This window comes from Anser cygnoides, chromosome 2, assembly GCF_040182565.1.
Source record: "Anser cygnoides isolate HZ-2024a breed goose chromosome 2, Taihu_goose_T2T_genome, whole genome shotgun sequence".
NCBI lineage: Eukaryota > Metazoa > Chordata > Aves > Anseriformes > Anatidae > Anser > Anser cygnoides.
In genome coordinates, this window is record NC_089874.1 from 84,560,124 (window position 1) to 84,586,825 (window position 26,702).

At 44.9% G+C, this 26,702-nt stretch overlaps 1 protein-coding gene across 2 annotated transcripts in view; it reads right to left on the minus strand.

Annotated features, from left to right (window-relative positions):
- Window positions 1-175: 175 nt before the first annotated feature.
- SLC22A23 (solute carrier family 22 member 23) overlaps window positions 176-26,702 on the minus strand; it is a 97,397-nt gene continuing 70,870 nt past the window's right edge. The window contains exons 5-11 of one of the 2 annotated variants that reach the window (XM_048050208.2): window positions 26,328-26,455; window positions 21,010-21,099; window positions 15,449-15,551; window positions 13,219-13,451; window positions 10,670-10,702; window positions 9,021-9,144; window positions 176-4,486 (exon numbers count right to left, since the gene is read on the minus strand). In XM_048050208.2, coding sequence (XP_047906165.2) covers window positions 4,129-4,486; window positions 9,021-9,144; window positions 10,670-10,702; window positions 13,219-13,451; window positions 15,449-15,551; window positions 21,010-21,099; window positions 26,328-26,455 — 1,069 coding nt within the window. In that variant the 3' untranslated portion in view covers window positions 176-4,128. The remainder of the gene's footprint in view (window positions 4,487-9,020; window positions 9,145-10,669; window positions 10,703-13,218; window positions 13,452-15,448; window positions 15,552-21,009; window positions 21,100-26,327; window positions 26,456-26,702) is intronic. The other variant, XM_048050209.2, reaches the window with a different exon arrangement.

The window sequence follows — 26,702 nt, forward strand, 5'->3', positions numbered from 1 at the left end:
AAGTAGAGTCAACTGTTCTTACGTAACTGAATGTAAAGGATAATTAGTTGCAAATCAGTGTGTTGATTTAATTAGCCTGATTAAAAATCAGTTCATTCTGTTTTAGAGGAGCGTAGGACTCTGTTGAGGGCTCACCAAAAATCACAGTGAGGGAGACAGACCAAGGAAAACAAACTGATGGGACAACATCCTTTTATTCTGTACATTTACATACAAAGTTTTTCAGTAGGTACAACAGATGTAACATCATGCAGACATTTAGCTTGTAAGACTGTTTTCAGTACTCAATTTAAGCTTGTGCTATGAGGAAGCACCACCAGACTATTCATGTTCAAAACATACAGTAATACGATTCTTTAAAACTTCATCAGAAACCGAAATGGGGAGGGAACTCTCACCCACTAGACATTACACACTGTTACCCCTTTCCCAAAATGTTTTACACAATACATTTAAAATGAGGTTTGTCATTTTTCTTTAAAAAAAACTTACAGTGGGGGAGATCATCCCACACTTAATAGCGTTGTCTTATGTGCCAGCTACAGGCGCAACTTGACTTGACATTCACAGAGTTCATTTAATGGCACTTCTGCTTCCAATTTGGTGACCTTTAGTGTTTGGCTCCAGGAAGTGGCAACAGTTAAGCAAAATACTTCCATGAAAAAAAAAAAACCAACAAACAAACAAAAAACACAAAACAAACAAACAAAAAGAAACAGAAAAAAAAGCAGGCTCACCAAAACTGCAAGGTAAATCAGACAGAACTCTTTCGGAGTTGCCACAAAACACCCCCAAACAGATGACAGCTTTCCCCACTGTCGTTATCTGTTTGCAGTATGTCTGGCAACAAAAGCATCGCAGAAATCTTAAAAGGAAAGAAAACCAGATCAAGCATAATGTCACTTTCACACTTTTGTTTGAAGTAACAAAGAAGGAAGAAAGCCCTTAAATGCTAAACCAAAAGAGAGAAGAAAAATCCACAGATGGACTTAAGAGGTTACCGAAGGTTCACAGAAAAAGACCGACATGGACAGGACCGCTCTGAGGGCTTCCTCTGCTGTGGTGGCCAGAAACGGCCGTCAGAGGAAAGCAGTTCCCGGTGATGGCTACAGAGGAGAGACGATGGGGGAGCCGACGGCCTGGCTGGCGTGCAGAGCACTGTCCTGACGCAGAGCTCGGTGAGCTGCCAGGCATTTAATTTCTGCCCTGCTGCCACACTGAGCCGCCTGTCCCCTCCTCAGAGAGCTCTCCCACACTTAAAAGCTTTTCAGCTGTGCGTGTGTGTGTAGAAACAAAAGAACAAAAACCAAACAGAAGGAAACAGTTGTTCAACTTTTCAGCAAGATAAGCTACCGATTTTGTGTTTTATTGTCATGACAGAGGCGGAGGGCCAGACCAGCACAAGAAGTTGGAGCTCCCCACATTGCAGGAGATCAGTACCTGGTTTCAGACCAAAAAAAAAAAAAAAGCAGCAAATCGAGTCAATTTCATAAGAAATTATTAAAAAAAAAAAAAAAAGAAAAAAAGCCAAGTGTTCCTGTCACCTAGTGTGTTTATTACATAAACGTTGATATGTTTAAACAACCATTCTCTTCCCTGGGCCCGCCTGTCGTCAGAGAGCAAACACCAGAATAGGAAACGATAAAGCGCTGTGGACAACAGCACACCGGGACCGCTAGCCGTGCTGGAAGCGGCCAGTTCAGTAGGCTTGTGAATGGGTCACTAGAGCCGTACTGCAGCTTGAGTGCACACGCACAGAGACCTTTTCCTCCTCCGTTAAGACCTGTTCTGCTCCGCCGGTTTTCCTTGTGAACCCTCCTTTTTTCCCCCCAATGTGTGTGGCTTGCCACAAGCATCTGATATCGAAGGCAAAAGGTATTGCACGAATTTGGCACGTGGATACTGCGTGGACTTGAAAGGCCTTGTTTGTTTGTTTTTTTAGGTGAGCACGGATCACGGAAGTCTCAGCACAGAACAGAAAGAGGGAAATGGCCGCTCTCAAGCTGGGCAATAAAACCGAAGTGTAACAAGCAAGCCTAGCAAAGGTGAAAAAACAGTAGGGTAACTTTGGGCAAAATTACCATCAACTGGTCCAGTGTTTCTTACCGGGCTCAGGAAGAACCCAAATGTCCACATCCTCTGTACAAAAATTAGCAGCTTTAGGACAACATCGCTATCCCGAACACGACAGTCTCTGTCGCTTCTGCAGGTCTGCCTGTCCTCCTGTGCTTGGCACCGTCTGAGACGTGCTACATACCTCAGCACCCGCCCAGGAGCATCTCTCTGATTTACTGGGGACTGTAAGAGGACATTGGCAGCCTAACGGAGGATGGAAATTGTTAGGTACAGTAGTTAGTAGACAATATATATATACAGCAAAGGAGCAAGGGGCAGGGCAGGTAGAGGAGGAAAGTGCAAATGAGCGCTTCCCATGCTTGTGAACGAAAGTTTTACATCAAACATAGTGGCAATCATATGGACACGCAATACAACATCAACATCCTGCTGCTCTGTTTGTTCAAATGTCCGCACTACTGAGCAATCACAAATGGATGGCCTGAGTGAAAAAGGAAAAGAGGGAGGGAGAGGAGGGAGGTTAACTACAGTGCAAGAAAGCTGTTCGTTCACAAAGTCCTTGCACTGAACAAGATCCTCACAGTCATCACACGGTGAGAACCGAAAGCCAATGGCCAAAGCAAAGAGTTGGTTTGGGGACTGGAGGAGAGAAGTCAAGTGGCCATTATCAAAGTACCATCTGTACAATACACGAAAAATCGTGTGTTCGTTTTGCTTATCATAGAGTGGGATCGATCCAATTTTACTTTTTTTTTTTTTTTTTAGCTGAAAAAAAATATCCTACAAGAGCAGTTGGGGAAGGAGGGAAATACAGGTGAGTTCACCATGTATTCTTGGGTCAGAACCAGAAACCATCTCTAAAAGACCCAAGACGGCCAACAACAAACCTTAAATCGTTATTCACAGGTTATCAATTCATTCCTTTCTGACAGTCACTTAAAAGTTTTGTCCACTTAAATAGGTAACAAAAACTCTGGTTCTAAAAACAGGCAGGGCAATGCCAGGTTGCTCATTTCCCAGGAGAGGGAATCCTAGCTGTGCTGCCTTTGGAAATAAAAAGTACAGACCATAGCCAATGCTCCTTATTTTTTGTCCCTGCTGGTTTATGCTCTTCTCCTGGAGCTGTCAATCACAGATTCTAGACCTCCTGGTAATTAAAGCCACTCTTGACAAAACTAATTTTTGCATCATTGGTCAAATCATTTACATCATCTACATTAGTATTAAACACCAGCAGGAACAGTCTAAAATGTATTAATGGAATCTTAAAATGCATAGGGCTGATTCTCATTGAAAAATCAGCTTGTTTGGGTAGGATTTTCTTCACTGCATTCGATGAGGAAAAGAAAATTAACTTTTAAATGCACATGGGCTATAAAAAGAAACACAACCTGCCTAAAATGCAGTCAGAGTTTGAGTCACAACAGGTTTTGCTTTGATTCTTTTTTTTTTTTTTTTTTGGTGTATACAAACACAGCAGGCAACCTGGGCGCTTGGACTTTCTAGACAGGCAGAACAACATTGCACAAGTCTAAATATCAGTCAATTCAACTTTGCGGTGATACCTCCTTCCTTTAAAGAAACACAAAAAGGAAACAAAAAAACACCCCCCCCCATGGTTTCTTTCTTGGAATGGCTGCACCTCTTGTAATAAGATGGCTTCGTTTTTGTGATCTATGAAAGGAAAAGGAAATAAAGTGCTTCTTGAGAACAAATCAAAATAAATATATGTATTTAATGGCAGGAAAAAAAGAGTTCTGAAGGGCTACCTCCAGCCAGGTCTTTTCTCAGATGAGTTATTTTCCCCCATAATTTTTTTCAAGAGCAATCTGCACAACGGTTGACAATTCCTACAAGTCGCTTTAGCAGCAGAGTTGAATCCTCCCAAGAGTGCGTCTGCTCCGTCACTGGTTTGTAAAACCTGTGCAAAACACCTTTGCCCAAAGGTCTGCTCTTCCTGCACAACAGCATCAAATAAAATACAAAAGAAAGAGAAGGTAACACAAAAGGGGAAAAAGAAAAAAAAAAAGGAGAAAATCCACCCAGTTACAGTTACATAGACTTCATCCCGTTGGCAGTGGTGTTCTCAGAGATGCCATCGCTCACAGCCGCCGAGTCGTGGAGGCCCGAGTAGTCCTTGAGTTCAGAGTTTGTCAGGAGCAGGGGCTGCTCCCCCTTCTTGTGCGGCAGGAGGGGCTGCCGGGTGTAGTGCTCCCCGTCCGGGATGTTCTCGGGCAGGTTCTGGTTCTTGCTCTCCGGCAGCAGCAGGATGCAGATGATGCAGATGAGCGTACAGCAGGCGAAGATGACGTGGTGGAGGAAGTAGCCTTTCTGGTTGTGCAGCTCCATGATGGGGGCGGTCAGGCGGCCAAAGCCCGCGCTGGCCAGCACCAGCCCCAGCCCGCCTCCCCTGCAAACACAACGGAGGTGAGAGCCGGGCCCTGCGCTGGAAAAACACCCAAATGCCTTGGGACCCCAGACTATCCTGTTTGGCAAGCGTCTTTGGCACCTGGGCTCTGAAATCTCTGAGGCAAACCTGCTTTTCTCACGGCTTTCATGCTGCGCGATTGCCCCCGGAGGGAGTTGCTTTGCTGTTGTAGATCATCACTGCCCGTGTGCTGCTGTGTGTGTGGAAAATAGCTGCACTCACCCAAGTATCTTTTCACACCCATGTAACTGCACCCACTTAAGGAGAAGTGTCAGGTGTGAATACGTAGACAGCCCTCTAAAATATTCCCATTTCCACGTGTTCTCACATTCAGCAAGGGAAAACCGGATTTTGCTTAGCATCCAGCTTAGACAAGACGCACCAAGAAGCAGTAAGTGCGGAAGTCAATTTTGGCTGCCTGTGAAGTACCTGGCACCAACTGCCAGCAGAGGCATGAGATCAGACTTCACAGACCACTGCCTTGATCTGCTATACCAAACACTGAGCGCTGAAACACTTTCCCTGTAAGACATGTTGAGGCTGGAACCTCCCAACACACTGATGCTGTACCAGCATGCATCATTTTCAGAAAAAAAAAGATAACATAGCTAGTGCTCAGAACAGGAGAACAAGTCAAGAGTTTGAGATTCACTTCTGAGACCTCCTCTTGACTAACTGTAGGAGCTCAGGTAGGTCCCACACTTTGCTCTTGCTTTTCTTGTGTATTTGCATACCACATCAAGGGGCAACTAAAAGGTTAACCCTGGTAAAATGCTTAAGTTGTAAATAGGGAGCTTTATAAAAATATTCTTTATGGCACAAATGCTTATTCATTAAATGTAACATGCCAGTATATTGGCATCATAAATACAAGCACACCAAAAAAAGAGAGTGAACACACATTAAAGCTTAAAGAAAAAACCAAGTGTGAGTGACCTCTTCCCCCATCCCATCACAGGAATGGAAATGCTTGCACAAGCTGGATCCTGTGCTCTTTCTTGGCAGTGGGTTACGCAAGCAGCCCCCCTCGCAGTGCCTTCCCTTCTCCTCTGATGCCTTTCCAAGCCCTGAGCATGCAGGACTGTCCCACCCGATGACCCCGCAAACAGTGGCAGAGATGTGATTTTGTTAACGATAACCGGGCCTCGCAGAAGACAGCTGCAGAAAGCAAACTGCTTTAAACGAACTGCCTGAGAAACTTTCACCGACTGCTGAGCATACAAGAAATCACCGCACTATGAGCCTGTGACTGACTGATTCTCTCAGCTACCCATCATGTTAAAGCTGATCTTCACTCAATCCTTTTCAAAATACACCATTTCCTACTTGATAAAGTGCAGCAAGTATAATTTTCAAAAAAAAAAAAAACCCACATGCTCTTAGGACACTGAGTGGATCAAAAAATCATTTTTGTACCTTTTAATTCCCTGGACTTGGTAAAGCACCTCTCACAGATAACAGCGATTTCCCCCAATATTGCAAACGCCCTCATTAAAACCTTGCCAGCTTTCCGATGGCAATTTGGAAGCCCAGCTGAATGCACCCCTTGTGCGACTGGCCTCCTTGCAGCTTCATTAATATGCTCACATGAGTGATCAGCAGGACTCGCCCCTTAAGCACAGAAGACTGGCTCATTCACATCAGCGCTTGCTACGGCTAAACTGCATCTCAACAACCGAGGGGGACCCGAGGTGAGTTTTAAAAGCAGCTGTGGAAGGATATCAAAGGAACTGGAAGGAAGCAGGGAAAAGGCAACAACAAAGTCAGCTCTGTCATTACGGGGCAAGCAGCTTCACTTTCAGAGGAGAAAAAGAGTTTTTCCACATCGTGTCAGTAATTAGAGCAGGCGTTACTTTATCCACTGCCCTCAGAACCTGGCAGGAGAAGGACTGAAAATATATGATGGTGTGCCTCCTAGAAGAGTTTTTTGTTTTTTTTTTTTTTTTTTAGTATAATGTTTGACTATACTGCAAATACTAGGAGAAAAAAAAAGCTGGAAACACCCAGAAGAGGGAAGCAGTGCTGCCACTAGGGAGCAGACGGAGCTCACGCTGCCTTCGCAGCAGCCACCAGGCAGCTCGGCAGCCGATGCTCTGTCCTGACGGGGCCTGTGTCCAAAATGCTGTCCTCAGAAAGGCCACCCTGAGCTCCGGGGAAGGCTTCCTCTTGCCGACTGCTGCAGTGTCTTTCACAATAGTGACATCCTCTCTGATGTCCTTCACTTGAGCCAGGCTGAACCTACGAGGAGGGACTCACCCTTCTCAGTGCTGCTTGGAGCAGAGCAATTTTAATCCTATTTTGGGCTGGCCATTTGTCCACTTTGAGCACACAGGTTGGCACATGGCATGGCTGAGAGTACCACTGAGCCTGAGAACCGCTCGGGTTGGAGGCGGCTTTGGGAGAGGACCTGGTCCATCCCCCTGCACAGAACAGGGTCAGTGCTGACCTCAGGACTGGCTGCTTATTGGGGCTTTGTCCTCTCAGCTCGGCCACTTCTTAAAAGTCAGTCCCTGAAACCTCCCCACAGTTTTTCCCTGCCTTTTCCTGTGGGAACTTGTGGACCAGATCTCTTTTCCACTTGTCAGTAACCCAGCACGCAGAGGACAGGGAGGACACCATGCTCTCCTCAGCCCGTTCCTACGTTAGCAGCCGTGCAACCCGCAGTGGCGTTCTCATCAAGATTATTAGAGAAGGATTACTAGAGCCATTTGGAGCTCAAATTCCATGTTTGGAAGACCCTGGTCAGGGAAACCTCAGAGGCAGCCCCAGTTTTCTCTACCTGTCTTTTCCTTTTGGCTCCTCAAGATTCAGCCAAAAGCACAGTAGAGCAGTCTGCAACACCAAGGGGCACCAGAGGTGGTATTTTGGAAAAAAGGTGATGAGGTAGTGGCCACAGCCCACCAGAATGAGAGACACAGACAGCTTAGCCACACCTCAGCCCGAGATGTGTTTACGAACTGTCCTGAGAGCCACCTCCTAATTACAGCCCTGAGGGGATGTTACCAAGAGGTTTTGCAGCGGCAGGACAGACCACAAAACGCTGCAGTGTCATCATCCCTATTTATAAATGGGGACCCTGAGGCACACCCAGCTATTGTCACTCGCCTGGTGTCACCCAGCAGACTCGGGGGAAGCAGAACTTCAGTTCCCAGCCAGGATTTTGTCCCCTTCCCTGTAACAACATCAGCGATTTAAGGAAAAAGCCTGCTAAGTTCACACTGCACATCTGACCCTGTTCAGCAGATTTTCTTCTGGTTGACTCGGCCAACTCCTTATCTCTACGCCTTTCAGAGACAAGCAGAAAATTAAAGAGGCATAAAAAGACCAAACTGACTGACACGCATGTAAGTAAATAGCTGTTAGTGTTTTGGGCCGCTGTACAATCTCCACAACGCTCACACTTTCCCTTCCCTGTAGAAATAATGTTATCTGCAAAACACATTCACTAAGTCAGATAACTTTGAAGAAAAGGCCATAGATCAAGGAGTCTGGCTGCTCATCTGACACTTCTGCTGTAATAGCTTTGCAAAGTTATTGAAAAAAACATGTAATTGGGGGCGGGGAGCAAAAAATATCCTCTTCTCTCTGCTGTCTCTCCCTCCCACCCCTATGGCCTACATTCCTATGAAATTCAATGGGAGTTAGGGTGGACTCCTGAATCGCTGTGGCATTGCTGAAAGCATAATCCAGAACACACAAGCACAGCCCTCGTGCTGTGAAAGATAACAGTGAATAAATAAAATGGTACAAAAACCAGACAACACAGTTTGTGGAAAGCTCTCCAGAGAAGATCAGCCGCCTGGCTTCTGCTGTTGCCCAGCATGTAAGCGCTGCTCTTCACAAAAACTTTGAGCCTCTGGGTGCAAACAGAAAAATGACGAAGAGGTAGAGTGCAAGTCTGTAGTAAAGGCAAAACACACCGGTGCTGTAAGAGATGTGATCGCAGGTCCTCAGAGCACCTATACACACCAGCAGCATTTAAGACTGCATGTTGCAACACCTCCTGTCCACTGAGGCACTCCTATAGCTGCATTAGCTTACCCTGTGGAGGCAGAGAGCAGACTGCAGCCATGTCCTTCTCTGCACACTGATGTTAATTTATCTTCTAATACCAAGCTGTAGGCTCGCATGTACAGCTTGTACAAATCCAACAGGGCAAGCGAATTAACAAAATGGTTCAACTACATGATCTGGTTCAGATGAGTACTTTAGACCATACTTCACGGTGAACAAACGCAATTCACAAGATGACTGGCCTGCCGAAAATCACCATGATGGGATACGAGGTGGCGCCATCTGAAACAAAGCCCCTCTGTCCTCAGCTAGGCACTTACTTATGCAGACTGTCTGCAGTGACACCAGATTAAGAAGTGGCCCAGAAATTGCCGTGTGGTCTCTAATTATGGGAGATCCCCCACCCCACCCCACCCAATGCATTAAGTTACACAGCCAGTTACCAAGAAAATGAGTTCAATTTATTCTCTGCCCTTTACAAGGGGGGACTCTGATGTCTCACCTTATTACTGTCGGTGTGATTTCAGCACAGAAGAATACGCTGAGACTTCCAACAGCATGCGAAGAAAACATGCCCACAATGGAAAACGCAGTAGAGAATTTGTCTTTGACGCTGTCACTCATACCTGTCAAGACAAGCATGTGCACGAAAAGTGAGAATGAGGCAAAATCGCCAAGAAAGAAAAGAAGAAAACAGGTCTATGTTACTCATTCTACCTAAACAAGAAAATTTGAGTCACTTTTGTAATACTAATTTAAAACTGGTATTTATAAAATTCTTTCCCAAGCACCCAAGACACAAACATACATGAAAAAAATCATAATGTCATGCCCCAAAATGGCAGCGATCTCTGAATTATTTATGCCCAGCCACCGCAAAAAAGGTAAAACACAAGGAAAAAAAAAAGAAACTGCACATCCTTGGGCAGCCTTTTAGGCACCAGACACTTCCCTCCCACATTTGACAGACAAGCGGAGGCAGGCGGCATTCGTTGAGTTGCCAAACGTCTGGTACAGCTTGGTGGCTTGGGCACTGGCGAGGCTTACAGGACAAGCGGGGAGAGAAATAGAAGTGCTCCCATCTCCCTGATAATTTCCTGCAAACGGTGGGTCTGCAAACTCAGCTGCAAGCTTGGCAGCCTTCACCCAACAGCTCTGTGTGAGCAACGGTGGTGCCAAGGAGGGCGAAGCACCCCGTCAGTCCCTGCCTCCAACAAAAGGCTGCTTGCTCAGTAGTTGCACGGCTGAATGGCAGCAAGGTTTCCGTGAGAGAACGGCATCAATCATGCACGGGGAGAAAACCCAGCATGTCTAAACACAGGTAAAGAAAATAGTCTCCTGGCCGTGACAAGGTGATACCCCTCACTCGACTTCTGCTCGCCGTCTTTTGCAGGCCGGGGAGGGAAATCCTATCCAAGCTCATGTGGTCCCTTCCTGGCCACATGAAGACCACATAGCTCTGCTTGCAGAGACCACTGGGCCCCAGGAGGGGAGCACATCGTGCTGTGGGCAAGCCCTGGAGCTCAACAGCCAGCACCCACCACCATTCCATCGCAGACAGGGATGTGATCGCAGTGCCTTGTGAACCAGGGGTCTGCGAGGCTCCCTGGTGCTTCTTGCAGCACTGACCCCACAGGGACTGGGGAGTGCTGGGCAGAACAGGCCTCAGAAAAGCCAGGCAAGGACGGTCTGTTCAGTCAGGTACAGAAGGGTAGCACTGTTCCCCTGCAGCCTGTCACTGCATTGCTATGACAGTACTTCAGGCTGGGATGTGGTGCCGGGGGAAATACCTTCTAAAACCCCTAAGTCTCCTTCTCACAAGTGACTTTGGTACCTCAGACTGTTATTGAAAACATCACACTGGGAATGTTTCATCTGAGGTATGGGCTTTCTGAGAAAGCACTGCCCCACGTCTAATAACCACCCCTGGTGACCTGTGCACCCTCTCCTCACATGCTGACACAGCCAGGTTCATGCTGCGTGGAGAGGACGCTACATTGAGAGACTGCATACACAAATACACCCCCTTATGAGTGAGGTCCCGAGGCTCAGCATGGAAGTGAGCTTTCTCCCTGCACCCCTCTGTGGCAGCAGCTACACGCTGGGGCCTTTGGCCACGGTTTCGGATCTACCCGCGTTTGCAAACCATACCTGAGTCTGGAAGCTGACTGTATTTTCCAATCACTGTGTCCAAGACCACGGAAGTTAGAGTAAGACAAAAATAAGAAAGAAAGGGAGAGAAAACAAGAACACACTGTCGTTATTTACCCAAAGGAAAAAGGAAAAGGTAATCCCCACATGCCTCCCCCAGCCCCCATGCACTCCTCCTTTCCATGGCATGACTGGCCCAATGCAACGTGCTGTTTGCAGCCAGAGGACTGAATGCTAATGAGACTGTGATAATAAACGCGAAGGCACGGCATTTTTAAGGGACCCAGAATCACCGCTGGGCTTAACACAAAGGCCTCTTTGTTGTTAATGAAGGGGGAGAAGAGAAACTGCCCTCGTCCCGCAGCCCCAAGGGGATGGCCAACAGAGGCTGCGGTCTGAGAGCAAAACTCTCGGCATCGGCATCGTGGTGGCGGTGGGAGACCTCCGCTGCTCCGTGCTGGAGCACTCCTCTCTCTCTCTCTCTCTCTCCCCCTCCTTCTCCAATTCTGATTTCATTAGCATAATTTGGGTGTAATTAGCAAAAGTGAAACACGTACGAGGCTGTAACAGACTTCGTACTCAGCAGGGTCACTGCTTCTCTCCAAACATTGTCTAGCTCTTTTGGGGAAGAAGGGGGGTATGGTCTAGAGTAGGAGGAGACAAGCTGCTCTGAATCTAAAGGCTGCCTTTTTCCCTGCTCTTTTCACGCAGGAATGGGGAAAGGAGAGCAGGGACAGCCCACAGGAACAGGGCATTTGGGGATGTCTATGTGCCAAAATAGCAGAAAACACCTAGGGCCATAGCTGTTTTCAGACTGAGCACCTTTGCTCACAAAACCATCTACATCCATCATGGAAAATGTAGCGATTCTTACTTCCTCACCATTTTGTTGTTGAAAAACTGAAAACGAATTTTAGTGGCTCTGGTGTACTCTCTCTCCACTAACCAACTAGATGTTTATTACCTCAGCAACCTCAAACAAACATCTGATGTCCTCAAAAAACCAGGATGAATTTATTATAGAGACCCTGATGGACACCACCACCAGAACATGGAGTTTTGGGACAACGTGCACACGCAGTGTGCACCTGCATGTGAATTGTCACAGACTTTCAAGGGACTGGGCATGAGATGGGGACAGGGGGACTTCTCCCCTTTCAGCTGGCACTGTTGTACATGGTAAACGTGTTCAAAGGAAATGTAAACATCTGTGCCAAGCTGGGAGCAAACACATGCAACTTTGGAGCTTCTTCAGTGTCATGAAAGAGATTCCCTGTTCCCACCTCCCACTTCCGCAAGCAGTGCGTACACTAAAGGTTAACTTCGCAAATACGTTCAGGAAACATGGTCTGTAAATATAGGCAACATTTGCTGGCTCAGGGCTACCCCCTCAGCATGCGGGAATGTAAAATTTTTTCCATCCTCAATGCAAAAGGCCTCTCTCATTAAAGCTCTGAAATCATTTCTAAACTTAGAAATGGAAAACAGCAACAACCAGTGTTCTGGTGTTTGTCTCGTATCCAGTTTGTCCAGAAGCACGTCTCTCAATCCCCTTCCCCTTCCTTGGGGTGAGGTTTCACAGGACAGGGATCCGCTGGCTGGCAGCTGCAAGTGTGGCAGGCACATCTCACCTTCCCTCTGCTTCCACGCCTCTCTGACCCATCACACCCCGTTTGCTCCATCAACAGAAAGTTAACTCTTGGAAATACGATTTTAAAAAAAATGGAGAGGGAACATTTCTGTAACAGTTCTAATAGCTGAAGCAGCTCCACGTGCCAGAGAAATGCCACAACCCCTGAAGGAGGGGGTGGGACACTCTTGCTTTTGGCAGGAACAACCTCTCCGAGAAGCTGCGTCACCTCATGAAATCGCATCTATACGTGAACATGGACCTTACATACATGCCACAGTAAAAGCAGGGTCTCCCAGCTGTGCGTTTCCCTGCTACCTGCATATTTATTCTAAGTATTGAGATGCTCAGGGCAGGCAGGGGACACATATCCATTGCTTTAACTTCTGCTTGTTTTAGAAGCTATTTGGGAAGCAGACTCAAATGGGAAGGTTTTTCCTTCCCAACCCCTACTCAACTCTTTCCCCAGAGGGTATTTCACTGCAATAAGAGTAGTTTGTTTGTTTGTTTTTAAGTGACAGAACTAGAAGCAGCACCAACACTCAGCGAGCTTCGCCACTGGGACTCATCCAGAACACGATGCTTCTTCTTAATGAATCTAAGGCAACAAGTGTTTGGGGAATCCTTCAAATGAATTCAGCTGCTTAAACTACGCAGGTGTACTTGTACTGCATGTCAAACCTGAGAAAGGGAGAGGAATAATATTCCCTGGTCCCTTGTCTTCAGTTTTCTTTGTGACCCCTGGAATCAACTGAAGCTGCACATTTTCCATGAATTTCCATGAACATTTTCCGTGAATTCTCCAAACATGTTAAAATCAATTCTCCCCTCCCGTAAGAAAAAAAAAAAGGGGGGGGGGGAGCGGCAACAAATTTTCTTCCAAAACTTGACTCTCTTTTGACAGTGAATCTCAACTTACAGTTGAGAAGGCCCAGCTGCAGAAGCGACGCCAGAGCTGTAAGGATCATGAAGAGCAGGAGTCCTCCTCTCCTCCCCAGAAACCCAACCACGGGGCACATGGCCAGGCAGGATGCCAAGGCGATCCCAGCCATGGTATAGTAGTCCGCATAGAAGTTGTGGGTGATCGTCATCTTCGCCTCGTGCCCCATCATGCTTTTTGCGAAACAGTGGTGTATGCCGTAACCAGTCAGCCTAGGGAAAGAGGAAAGGGAAAGAGGAAACTGCTGAAAAGGTAGCCACATACTGCAACGTCGTTCAAGGTAGAAACAAGTTAATGTGGGAAGCATTTCTGCTGTAGGAATATAACACTTCATGCAAAAAGACACTCATCTCAAATTAGACTTCTAGGTGCTATGGTAAAGATAAGCAATGAATAAAAGAAAAAACCAAACTATTCAACCAGAGATTTGCAGTTTACTGACTTAATTTGCACAGCTTTTGCTCAGGATATGAGCAGCGTTATAAGGACTCTCACTGTGAGACTGGTTTTCCCAATGCATTTTGGAACTCCTCTTTCTCAACGAGGGCATCGTGCTGCTCCCAATACATCCACTGACGGCAACAACTGACCTGTGTGCTTGGACAGCAAAACACAGCACAATACAAATACCTCTTCCTGGAAGACCCTCCTGACCATGGCATTTGGTCATACTGAGAATTGAATCTCACTGCCCAAATTAGGCTGTTACAACTGAAAACCCCTCAGAAATGTGTATTTGAAGCCACATGTCATGCTGCAATGATTAGTACTACTATGAAACAAGAAACCCTAATTCAATCTACATATTTATACCTCACTTCAGAGCAACATCTCCCCTTCTTTTAAATGTTTCTTCATGATGCCTAGCATTTAGGCCATACAAACCTGCTACAAGCTCACATCAAGCTAACTGTACCTCACAAAGCTGCAGCTGCAGACTCAGGTCCCCAAAAACGAATGGCAGGTGCATTACACCAATACATCCCCATCCTCCTGAACGTCAGGAATTTGAAGCACTTGTCAGTTTAAGCTGGATATTAATGTAAGCACAGGAACAGTTGGGGAATACACAGTCACTGAGTGTATGTATGGCAGCACAGTGCCTGGGGAATTTCTCTGGCAATCTTGTGAATCAATACCATAGTTCTAGAATATCCTCCCCAATATCAAACACTTCCCCTTGACAAAAAATAGGAGAAAAAAAAAGCAATAGCACAAGTACTTGCTGTTACACAAAAATCCAAATTGCTTTGGATACCTGGATTATAACTGACTCCTCCTCCAAGTAAGAGAAGGACTGAGTGACCAGAGTGCATCTTCTCTTTTGTACATGAAAATAGCTTTGCTGAAGTTATTTAGGCCGTGACCAACAAGCCAAATTAACGTATCATCTGTGCTTGCTCCCCTGCCTGCTTGCCTTTGAACCAGTCAATTATCTTGGTTTTCCTAGCAGGTCAGAACATTTGCTTTTAAAACTAAATACATTTATCTCCCTCCATGCCTCATCACTCCCTGCGAAATGTTCCTTCTCCATGCTCCACAATGCAAAAATTCAGCACAGCCCCACGCTAGAGGAACAACAAAATTAAATAGTTTTTTTTCCACCCCATAAAGACAAACCCGAAAGCTATTTTCTTCAATGCATATCTGCTTTGCACTGTTTGGATGGCAAACAGCCCCCACATGCTATTGCCAGAAGCCACTCCATGGGCTGCCTAGTGCTGGGTTATGGAATTTCCAAATATGCGTTATTAGAAAGGGTGAGGGAGAAGGGGAGAATTCCCCCATATTTCACAAATAGAGTTAATGCTGGCTGCTAAAGCTGCCAGCTCAGCCCAAGACAAAAACACTGTTTCAGAACAAAGCCGCACACTGCCAGGCCTAGAAGAGGTGTGCCAGCAGCAGGTGTTTGCAAAGGTAAGCACGTAGCAGCACGTGGCCGTGTGAGGCCTGCCAGAGCACTGGTGGTAGCACTGCACTTGCAGCGTGATGCTTGGAAAGACACACGGCGCTGCTGCCTGAAACAGCCAACCATTTCCTCCACGTTCACTGTACGAAACAGCTCCCTGCAACAGCTGGTGCTTTTCCGGTGTCATTTATCAGACACCCTGGAAAATTTATAGTTTTAAGGGTCTCATATTGGGAAAAAGAGGTGGCCCCCATCACTTCCCGTTGTTGCTCTCAGTTCAGAACCCCCCCAGATACTTACGAGTTCACACACAGTACCACAATGTTTTTCCACAGGTTCCTGGTCCCCACCACCTTGACAATGCAGACTTTCTTCGGTCTCCTGGCGATCTCCTTTTCCAGTTCTGAAACAAAATAAACCAAAATTAGTCTTTCAGAGGGGACAAAGAGAGGGAACAGCTTAGCCTGTGAACTACAGATATTCTCAGGGATGTTGTGGAGAGCAGGACACTTCTGATTACACTAACACAAGCTATTAAAGGAGCTAAACAACCTGCCTGAAGTCCACTCCAGGTTTCCCTCTTCTTCCAAGCTTCCCGCAGCAACCACCTCCTGAGGGCTGAAGAGCTGCCCAGGAGTTCCCTCAGATATCACACCTTCCTCCAAGCTAAAACATTTATGTAAGGAGGAGGCAGCGGGGAATTTGGTCCCAACAAATGTGATGCAAACGTCCTGAAGAGCTTCAGGGCTCTGCTGGCTTCCAAACCCTCACAGGCAGCACCCTGCTGGTGCAGGACCACTCTCAAGGAGGGTCCCTGAGGTCTGCTCCAAGACCTGTCACATTTCTGCAAATCTGAAAAACCATTGGAAAGGACTGGAAGTCAAACCCAGTGTGTGGGGGAATCATCTGAGGTGTTTTTTTTCCTGAAACCTGGATTTAAACAAGGAGGCTAGAGCCTACTTCCCAAATATCACCAGCTCAGAGGCCGAGCGTGAAGGCACGCTGACTGAACCCCTGTCCCCAAGCTGCGGGATCGGTGGGACAGCCGTAGGGGCATGAAGCCCGCTGCAAGCAGAAGAAGCTGGAGCTATAAAGCAGTACCACAAAACCGATGCCTTCCAGAAGCGCAAACTAGGGCTGTTTTTTAGAGCAAAGACTTCTACTGCTGCTTTCTGGACTGTTCCGAGGTGGCAGCAGGGCTCTGTTTTGCACCCTGCATCCGCTCCCTCTGTGTGCAGGCAATTAGCCCAGTGTCCTCAGTTGCCTGCCCTGGCCTCTGCTTTACTCCACTGATCAGTGATCCCTTTAACAGATGCAAGATGGGAAAAAAAACAACAAATAAAAGCAAGCCATTGGGGAAAATTAGATAAATCAGCCCTAATTTACAAACAAAACAAAAACCACGTTTGCTGTTATTGGAAAGCAGTATCATAAAAATAATAAACCAAAGAAATACTATTTAGATGCAAATAGTTGTCCTACACTACTCACAGGTCACTCCTGGTCGCCTATCTGGAGTAACTACAGGGAATGTTTTTGAGAAAAGGAATGAAGGGTATTTTACATTAATGATTGTATTTAAGCAGCGTGTTACCCAACTAGTCTCCTTGCTACCTAGTAATATCCATTCTCCCTACCATCTGTGCAGCGTGAGGCCCACAAAATCATAAAAGCAGAGCCGCAGCAAAAGAGGAAATTGGTCAAATTAATGTTTGCACTACAGGAGCACTCAGCAGGCTCAGCAACGGATCATGGCTATATTAAAGAAAAAAAGGCAATAAAAATGATGGAACCTAATCTCAAAGAGCAAGGTCAAAATGATTTTTGTAGCAAGATTTTGGAAAGGATTAAGTGGGAACAAACTAATTCAGAAAAACAACAGCAGACAGATAAAACAGAGTTGTAAAGTCTATAATTGAGCCCAAGCCAAGCCTTCTGCAGTGAAAAAGTCACACAAAGCAGTAGGAAAAGCACAAGGTTTTGAAAAGCTTTCCAGAGGATGACTGCTTATTAATTCAGCTCAAGGGAAACAATGAAAATCACTGCCCAAACAACCCACGTTTTATAGACTTCACGTGGACATAAGGTTTCACTCTCAAACTGTTTAAACATGACCAGATCTGGACTTCCATAGGAAAGCACCTCATCAGAAGGCTGTAGCTGATGCCATGTTCTTAGAACTTAGAACTGATGCCAGTTCTTAGAACTTCCTCATTTGGGGCGTTTGTATTTCTCAGAATAATTTTTATTTATTTATTTAGGAGAGGAAAAAGTGGATTTTATTGTCAACGTGCTTTTTTGAGCCACAACTTAGTTAAATGAAATTAAGTGAAGCAACACTTTACTTAGCTACACTTCTTTTAGGAACCGAATGGTACTTTACCCTCCAGTCCTGCTTTGTTCACACATCAGCAGTTGCTACGATCCCTATCTATGGTATTTACCATCACATAACCTTCTGACGTGCACTCAGGCCCCCTTTAAACACTTCTTATAGATCAGTCCTTCCAAACTAATTCCTGTTACTGTTTTTCACCAGCTGCTGTTCTACCCTCACACAACAGACAGCCCGTGCATCACATGAACCAGCAAACGTGTCCCCTGGTTCAGCAGGATCCTACAGGAGGGAATTGTACCCCTTCCTTCTCCACCCTTCCTCAGGCAGCAGCAGACCCTTGCCTCCACTCTGTCAGGGGTTATACTCTACGAGTACATAGTATTACGATACAAAGTGTCCCAAAAAAGATTCCAGATGTAGTTGCATTACAAGGATTTTATATATATATATATATATATAATGTTTTCTATGTATAATATGTATATAAAACATATATATTATACAGCTTCCAACTTTACACCAAAGAAAGGAAATAACACCTGCCTTTACTGAGCGCCTTCTGGCTCTACCAGCTATCTTTCCCCCCTTCTTTAATTTGTTAAAACTCCAAATCTAGGCACAGGTCACTTGCTTCAGATGAAGCACTCCCTAAGTCTCCAAATTCATAAATCTTCCTGATGACCTTCTCCATCCTTTATTTCTATATACACAGCAGTCAGATGTTCTGAAAACAAACAAACAAACCCACACCAAAATCAATCATCTACAGTCAATCATTTACAGTAATCAAAATATTCAGATTGCAACAAATACGGTATGTGACTTGGAAAAAAAAACAAACACCACCTCATCAGCTACAGCCCTGGCTCTTATTTCAGCTGCCTGCTGTCTTTGGGGTAGCTGGCTTTTTGTGGAAGGACCTGCACTGCCTGACTGCAAGGGGCCGTCAGAGCAGCAGCCAAGCCTCGGCAGTTCCTCTGCTATCTGAATGCCACAGGTCAATGTTAAGATCTTAAAAGAGAAGTCAAGCCAATGCCCATCAGAAAATCACGTGGTAGCAAACTCTGTCAGTTACTGGAATAACACCAGGAAAATTCCCCTTCCCCAAACCTATTTGAATTTGCACTGAAGTCACCAGTTCAGAGGGAATTTGCATTAAACATTTCGGTTCTGACTGATTTACCAGAAGGGTGAGTGTGGAAAATAAAAATAAAAATAAAAAAAACGCCATTTTTACCCATGTACTCAGAGGCCCATTACGAGTTTTCCCATACTCCAGAGCCCACACACACTCTAGGCTTCCTATTCAGGGACTCAGTAGGAGAACTGTCAACAAGCTAACTCTTCATGTCTCAGTGGAAATTAAAGCTATTCTCTGGGACATTGTGAACGTCTCACAGGGAGGGAAACCCCATCAGCTCCCAGTTCCCAGTGCTGCTGGATTCTCGTGGGATCCTCTCCATTTCAGAACCACGGCTTTCAAAATCATAAAGTACGTCTAAAGTCTTCAGATGAAGCCACCCACCCCTGCATCACTTGGCAAAATAGACAAAGCTCAAATCAAGCCTCCGAAAAAGGATGTCCAAAGTGACAAGTGTCCTGTGGTGATGGACTTCTGCTGGATTTTTCTGGCTGCTGAGCATTACTGCCAGTAGCTCTTTGAACATGAAAAGAGGCACTGTCAGTCCCCAGAGCACAACAGCTCTGCAGCAGGAGACGGACAGGGCTGAAATGCAGAGCTGAAGCAACCTGCTCACAGCCACGCTGAGCTACAGATGCACAGCTCTATTGATAACTTCCAGGATTTCTGTCTCCGTGAATTCCCTTTGTGCTCACTTTTTTTTTTATCATCGAGGGCAAATAGCCTTGTATATATACATATATATTTTTTTGAAAAGCTTAATGTTGAAGGAATATTGAAGGCTATCAGCTCACATACAGAAATTGTTGGTAGCTAAAGAGCTGACTGATGGGCAGACAGCAGTAAGAGGTAGAAGAATGGAAATCACAGCAGGATGGCAGGAGGTTCTGGTAGGGTGACTTGTCTAGTTCTCAAAAAATAAATAAATCTGGTTTAATAACCTCACTAGGGAGTTTGGCACAAAGCTCAGGAATGTGTCAGTGAAGTTTGCTAGTGACACTGAGGCACTACCAGCAGGACAGCACGGAAATGGGACAACAGAGAGAACTGGATGAGCCTGAGATCATATGTGGCAAAAGCAAGTTGAAAATGAAAAACACAACTCAGCAAATCAAGAGAAATGCTTCTGCTGGAAAAAAAAAAAAAGCTTTTAACAAAAACTGGGGTGCAGCTGGCCATATGCTACTTGATCACTAACAACTACACGGCACCAGTCTGTTGTGTTCATGAACTATTTTCAGTTCAGACAATGAAATACAGGGGATTTTTTTTTTTTTTTTTACAGTTCTGCTCATCACTATTTGAGAAACTAAAGGTATTGAACTAGAGAGATGGAGGAGAACTTCAGTACAGTGAAGAAACAGGGCTGCTACCTGCTAACACAGTATGGGAAAAGAGAATTAAGAGAAAGACAGTTGCAGAACAGGAGCAAGTGGGAAGGAAAAAAAAAGACAGAACCTGGACAGCTACAGTACATTTGACCTGAATGGTAAAATGTACCCTAGCACAAGAGTGATTTGGATTAGGTAGTGGCTTTCCAACAAAAACGTGGGACAAAAACGCTAACAACATGTAAGATAAAGGTCAGTTCATCAGAACAACTAGGTAACTCAGTGAATACAATCTCAAAGGACTGATTGCAATAATTTGTTTCAATCCTGTATTTCTAATTACATTCAAAAACAGATGGCAAAAATCCAGACATACCGTTGCCACTGCAATCGTCAGTTGCTCACATATATTATGATACAGCACGTCATTAGATGATCACGTAAGTTTTCCCTCCCAGAACGCTTGCTGCAGTCAGCAAATGGGCAGCTATTAATGATGTCTCTACCTTTCTCATTCAACATATGCCCCTCTGCCTTATTACCCAAACCTCACAGTGAATGCAAAAATCATAGGTTTCCTCAGAGACTTTCCTACAGTGCTATCAGAGTATTCACGTGCTTCATAAATATCAATGAAATCATCTCCACCGCTTTCTCGCATGATTATTCCTACTTTGCAAGGCAGGGAGATAAAATAGAGAGGAATTGTGTCCAGAATGAGAAAAAACACGCAGTGATTTTAGGAGCATAGCCTGAGGAATGTGAGCTCTGGGTTGCCCAGAATCCTCTGCATGTAACGCTCACTGTAGGTGTTGATATAAAAGCTCCACTTTTCTGCAAAGCAAGCCCCAGAATTACATGCTAGAGACAGATACTGAAGAAGCTGTGATTGGTGACAACACTGGAAGAGCCTGATTGCAGGGAATTTTCCATCGTTGTACAAAAACATCCCTGGTGGACACAGGGTACAGCTCTTCTGGAGGTATTCAGCTTCATTTCCCCAAGACTGTCCTCTTTCCTTCTGCAACCCCTTGCCTCATTCACTACACACCTTCCAAATTCTGCAACAAATGAGGAACAGACAACAGCTTCATTTCCACAGCATCGTCCATCCTATGCACTGATTCGTCCATCCTATGCCCTGTGGAAAAAATAGGTTGTAATCATGCTATTAAAGGCTCTACAATCATGCCTTCATACTAGGAGGCCAAGCAAGGGTTCCCCAGGCAACCTGACTTTGTGCATCTCTGAGAGCATTACTTGTCAACATTTATATTTCTCTAACATTACCACCATTCAAAAAAAAAAACACCAAAGAATACCTCAAATGTCATCGTGTGTTACTGTATCTGGGCCATCACGTTTTAGATACCTACACACGCATTACTGCTATCTGCTGCTATCTAGCTGAAGCCATAGAGGAAATCTCAGCAGAGAGCAAGCAAGCTGGGCAGCACAGAGTCGAGGCACACGTTTTAGAGGTGGATATCACAGGAGAAGGATGCCAAGACTGAATCCTTGGGCGTGACAGCTTGTTCTGAAGGAAGGAGGAAGCAAATGGTCACAGTGCCTTTGGTCTCCATGCTCTACCTTTCCTCTTTCCTTTCTCTACAGCCATTAATCTACCCCAGTCCTTGTTGCCTCTGCCCAAACTATTTTTATGCTTTGTCCCCACAACTCTCTTCATTCTCCTTATTTTGTCTGCTCTCCACCACCAGTCCCTCTTCTTGCTCTCCTCTTCCGCTTGGTTCCCGAGGTCTCCTATCCTTGCCCCTCACATCCACACCAGGCTCACCCATCCTCGCCCTTCTCTGTGCACGTGGGCTGTGAGAGTGCCAGAAGCACCAGGGTTTCCTCCAGCCCTCCATGTCCAGCTCCTGCTCAAAGTCAGTCAAGCTTAAATAGAAGCTGACCACCACTACTACTTCATTTTTTATTTTATAGTATATTTGGCTTTTCCCAGTGGCACCAAAATGCACATCCTTGGTAGAGTGCTGCTTTCTTTCCCTGTCCCCTCCAAACCCTGCAGCTGTCAGAGGTCACTGCTGTCCTCGCCAGGGATATAGCCAGTGCATGCATGAGCTCCTCTTCCATTTCCGTACATCTAGCCAGCAGAAGAGGACTTACCCTGGCCAGTCTTAGTCTTCATGCTCACTATTAAACGATCAAGAAACGGGATCCTATAAAGGAACACATCCAGCAGGTTTGCACAAAGTAGCATCCCATGGTGCTACTTGTGTTATGGGGCCAGGGAACTTGCTTTCTTTCTTTAGCTAGTACACCTGGCTCTTCACCCATCCCAATCTTTGTTTTGACACAGCAGCGTAGTTATAGCTGTGACGATCTAAGGGCATGATCAAAGGTTTGTAGGGAGAGTTAATCTCTCCCATTATGGAAAGAGACTGACTCAGACATAAAGCCTTTTCACCCTTCCTTTTGTTATTTACTTAATGAAAAAAACAGCATGCAAGTGTGTAGATCCAAGCCTCACAATTAGGAAAAATAAAAATATGCAGCAAAACAAAATAGAAAACTAACTTATGTACAAAAATAAAAGTGATGGCAGCACGTTGCTCAGAAGCAAGAAAGGTGAACAATCATATTTTAAAAATTCAAATAAAATCCCCTGAAAACCACAGCTTTCCTAACTGCAACTAAGACATATGCACACACGCAATATTTGTCTCCACAGTACTCCTTCTTTCTCTCCACAAAGGGTTCTGCTCTTTAAAATATTTGCATACATTTGGATGCTTGATCTTTGCTAGCCACTTTTGTAATTATGTCAATATTATTCCTCTGTGCTGTAAAACTATTTTTGTGCCTGCTTCCACTGTCTGGTTCTACCTTGGAAAGCAACGTCTATATATCCTCTGTGTCCACAGGAGTGTTCTGGTTTGTGTTTTCACCTAGAGCTGAGCAAAGAAGCGATTTTGTTATTCTGCCCAGTCAAGCAGTCATTTTTTCTGCCAAGGAACAGCTGAAACATCACTGACCAAAGGTGAAGATGGGGAAAACCACACCAGGATGGGCTTCTATGGAAGCATCAAGGCTGACACCCAGATAATTGCTGCTACGGCTTCCCAAGCTGTGCATTCCCAAACGCAGTGATGGGCTAGATATGGGTACAGCAGAGACCAGCTTGCAGCAGGTGATCTGTCCCAGCCAACAAACCAACCCTGAAAAAGGTGAAGAAAAAACACGCACCCTACCAAAATAACAAAAACCAGCTAATGTACGACACAGCTTTAAAAAGGTGTTGGGACAGTTGGTGCTTGGGGATTTCCAATTCCCCTAAATACTCTGAAGAGTAAACTCTCTGCTTCCTTAGCATTTACTTCACTCAGCTAAAAACAACTGTCCCATAGCTACACGGGAACATGTGTTTGTTCCTTGTTTCACAGGAGAACAGGGAAGAGATGGGGAGGTTTTAGAAGAACCTGGTAGTGAAAAACCTCTACTAAATTAATATTATCAAAATATTTAATTTGCTCATGACTGAAGCTGACTTTTTTGGATAATGGGAATTGAATGTGTTTGACATAATTTGTCAACAAAGCTTACCAAGCCTGTTTTATAAGTGACATTTCAATATGCAGTTGGATAACAATATTTATTTTGTTGTAAAAATGAATTTAAACTTCTGTCGCTAAAGGAGGGCAAAGCGTTGAGCCAGCTAGTAAAATTTTGAGACTTAAGAGTGTTTATAGATGCTTTAACCAGGTCAAATTAGTACACCTACTTTTCTTAAGTGTTAAAGAAGAAAGTGCAACCGCATAAAACCAAAAATCTCACAATGGCAAACTGTTCCTACCAAAAATCAGAAGATCTACCAATTGCCTCAAATGTGTGCATACATCTCCCGTAACGATCTGTTACGTAGCATACACTGATTTGACTGATACACGTGAGTACAGGTTTCCAGCTGGAAGGGACTCTATCGGAACAGCGTACCGTTCACAGCTTAACACACTGAGTACCTCAGCCACGCAAGGCTGTTATGACTAATATTAGATGGCAACGCAATGGGCCTCAACTAAAGCGAAACAGTTTCCAGCCTTCTGAGATGGAAAGCACAGAACAAAACAAATCACAAACAAACAAAACCAAACAACCCTTCACTCGGATAGGAAAGCTCCACAATGGATTCAAGCGGAAATAGGGGATATCTGCATCAGGCTGAATAGCATCCTTTCTCACACACGAACACCAGCTTTTTGCCCATTCCCCGCTACAGCAATTATGTATATGCAATTATGACACACAAAAGCAGAAATATGTTTTCTTCTGCTTACAGACCCACTGAGACACATACGTCCTGTAGTTTGATCATATTTTTCATTCAGGATTTCTGCTTTTTTCCTGTCCTCACTCAAACAATCAATGCTCCCATGCACCCAGAAGAAGAATGCCCTTCCAAAATCTTTAGTTAAGCTCATTTCATCCATTTGATACTGCTTCATTTTTCTCTCCCTACAAAAATAAAGCATTGCTCCAGAGCTGGGTTAGAAAAGCCTTACCATGTAGGGCTGCAGAGAGAGTTTAAAAAAGACAAAGCCAAAAAGGAAAAAAAAAATACAAAACCAACCCTACCTCACACCACAAAACAAATCCAGCATCAGCAAGGAGGCAGAACTGAGCATGTTCTGTATCATATGTAGAAAGGTTGCAAAAGGTAACGTACAACTGCTATGTCTAAATATATTTGCAGGCAGATAGTCCATAGCATCAAGACGTGTAATAACACTGTTTTCCACATGAAAGGGAGTCCCTCCTTAAACAGGAGTGTGCCCCTTCCACGAAACTACTGGAAAAAGTAATCAGTCACAAGTAATAGTCATAAAACCATTTTGATACTTAGCATTCCTCCATGGACAATATAATTATAAATGGCTTAAGTAAATCCCTCTAGCACCGAGTTACATCTTCACAATTTCCCTTAAAGGAAACTCAGGTAATTATTTTTTTCCCTTAAAAATAAATTTTATTTTGTCTGTAAATTCAATAAACTGACTAGCTAAGAAAGGCCAAATTTAGAGCTGGTTAGACAGCTTGAGCTGTCTCCAAATCCGATGGTGAGACATTTCATTGCCTCAGAAACAAGTTTTTTCCAAGATTGTTCATTTACTCTGGGAAAGATCTGCAAAAAGGAGACAGTGATGGAGATCACTGCATTAACGGCTGCTCCGTGCCCTTGAGCTTTTCAGAGCTTTACCAGAAAAAATGTCATTTACATTGCAGAGCCATGCTACGTTGGATGCAGATCCAGGAAACCCCTGACATAAAATTCACATGCAAACATGATAATTAACACAAGTCTGCCAGCTGTACCAGAAATACCATACCATTGGCCTTGGTATCAATACCAAGATGAAACACAGACACAAATTGGACTTTTCCCTAGTCCCATCAGTTTTTAAGCGTGTTATTGATAAAGACTGCTTCATTCACGATGAACTGATTTTAACAGTTAAGGTTTTTCCATTCTGGATGCAGTCTACCCCAGGGCTGATTGATACCTTTAGCAAGGACTGACCTGAGCTACTTCAGAGAACCTTTACAGCAAATAACAGCCAAGTTCAGAGAGAGCACAGGTGTGGGGGTGATGTACCCCTCCAGCCCCCAGAATCATGGTAGGTAGGGCATGAAAAACTGCAAAAAACACCCTAAAACATTTCCACTCTTTCCTGACTAGTAGGTAGCCTGATACAGACTGCAGGGGACACTGTAAAAATGGGTATCTGTGGGCACTGTCAAGCCTGTGAGGAGGAGGAGGAGGAGGAGGAGGAGGAGCTCTGAACCCAAAACTGCCCTCTACTGCTGTCACCAGCAGGACCCCGAGCCCCCAGGACAGCATCGTTCAGATGCTACAGGAGCAAAAAGCAAAATGCCTCCTGCAGTAAGGGTTTAAAGAGAAACTGGGATGTGATTTAGGTCTGCCACGGGAGTGGTGTTTTAGAAATTGTGGCTTGAGCGCTGTCACTTCTCCCAACCAACAAAACAAGCGCTGCGTGATGGGCAGGATCCCAACCAGAAGCTTCCTGCAAAAAGTTTCCAGAGGCGTGCTGAGCTGATGGCGCGCTCTGCAGCCATCGTAAAATTATTCAAGAGATGTCCCTAAAAGCACACGGCACTGCCAGGTGAGACGGTAATTGCTAAGACTGTTCAACAGGCTGAGCAATGTCAAACACGGTGCTGGAGTTTGGAGCAGTTTTTTGAGAAAAAAAATGAATGAGCGAATGAATAGGATGGTTTTGCAGGCGGTAAATAGATGATTTAATTCTGGACAGCAACGCCATGCGTAGCCTTTAGAGAACAGCAAGCGATTTCATCTGAGCAGCCAGACTCGTGGTTGCCTGTCCTACTCACCGGGCACCACTCCTTTGATGTCGCTTTCCGTGTTCATCCTGTTCTTGCGAGTGAGCTGAAAGATAAGTTCCTTGGACGCCTCAAACTGCTGCGTAGCCATCAGCCACCGGAGGGACTCTGGGAAAATACTTCAGAGATGGAAAACACGTTAGGGTCACTTTTTAGAAAGCATCTCCCAGTTTGTTGAATTAACAAGGATGACGTTTCTCCTCAGTGCAAACGATATTGCTTTATTTCATCATCTGGAATCTGACAAATTTGTGCAATTTCTAGGAAGTTTCTAGAAATTTTTTCAAGTTCTGGCAGAGAAAAAAGTGATAGTGATTAGCTGCTCATTTAAATATGTATGAGCAATATTACTATTTTCAAAAAGCA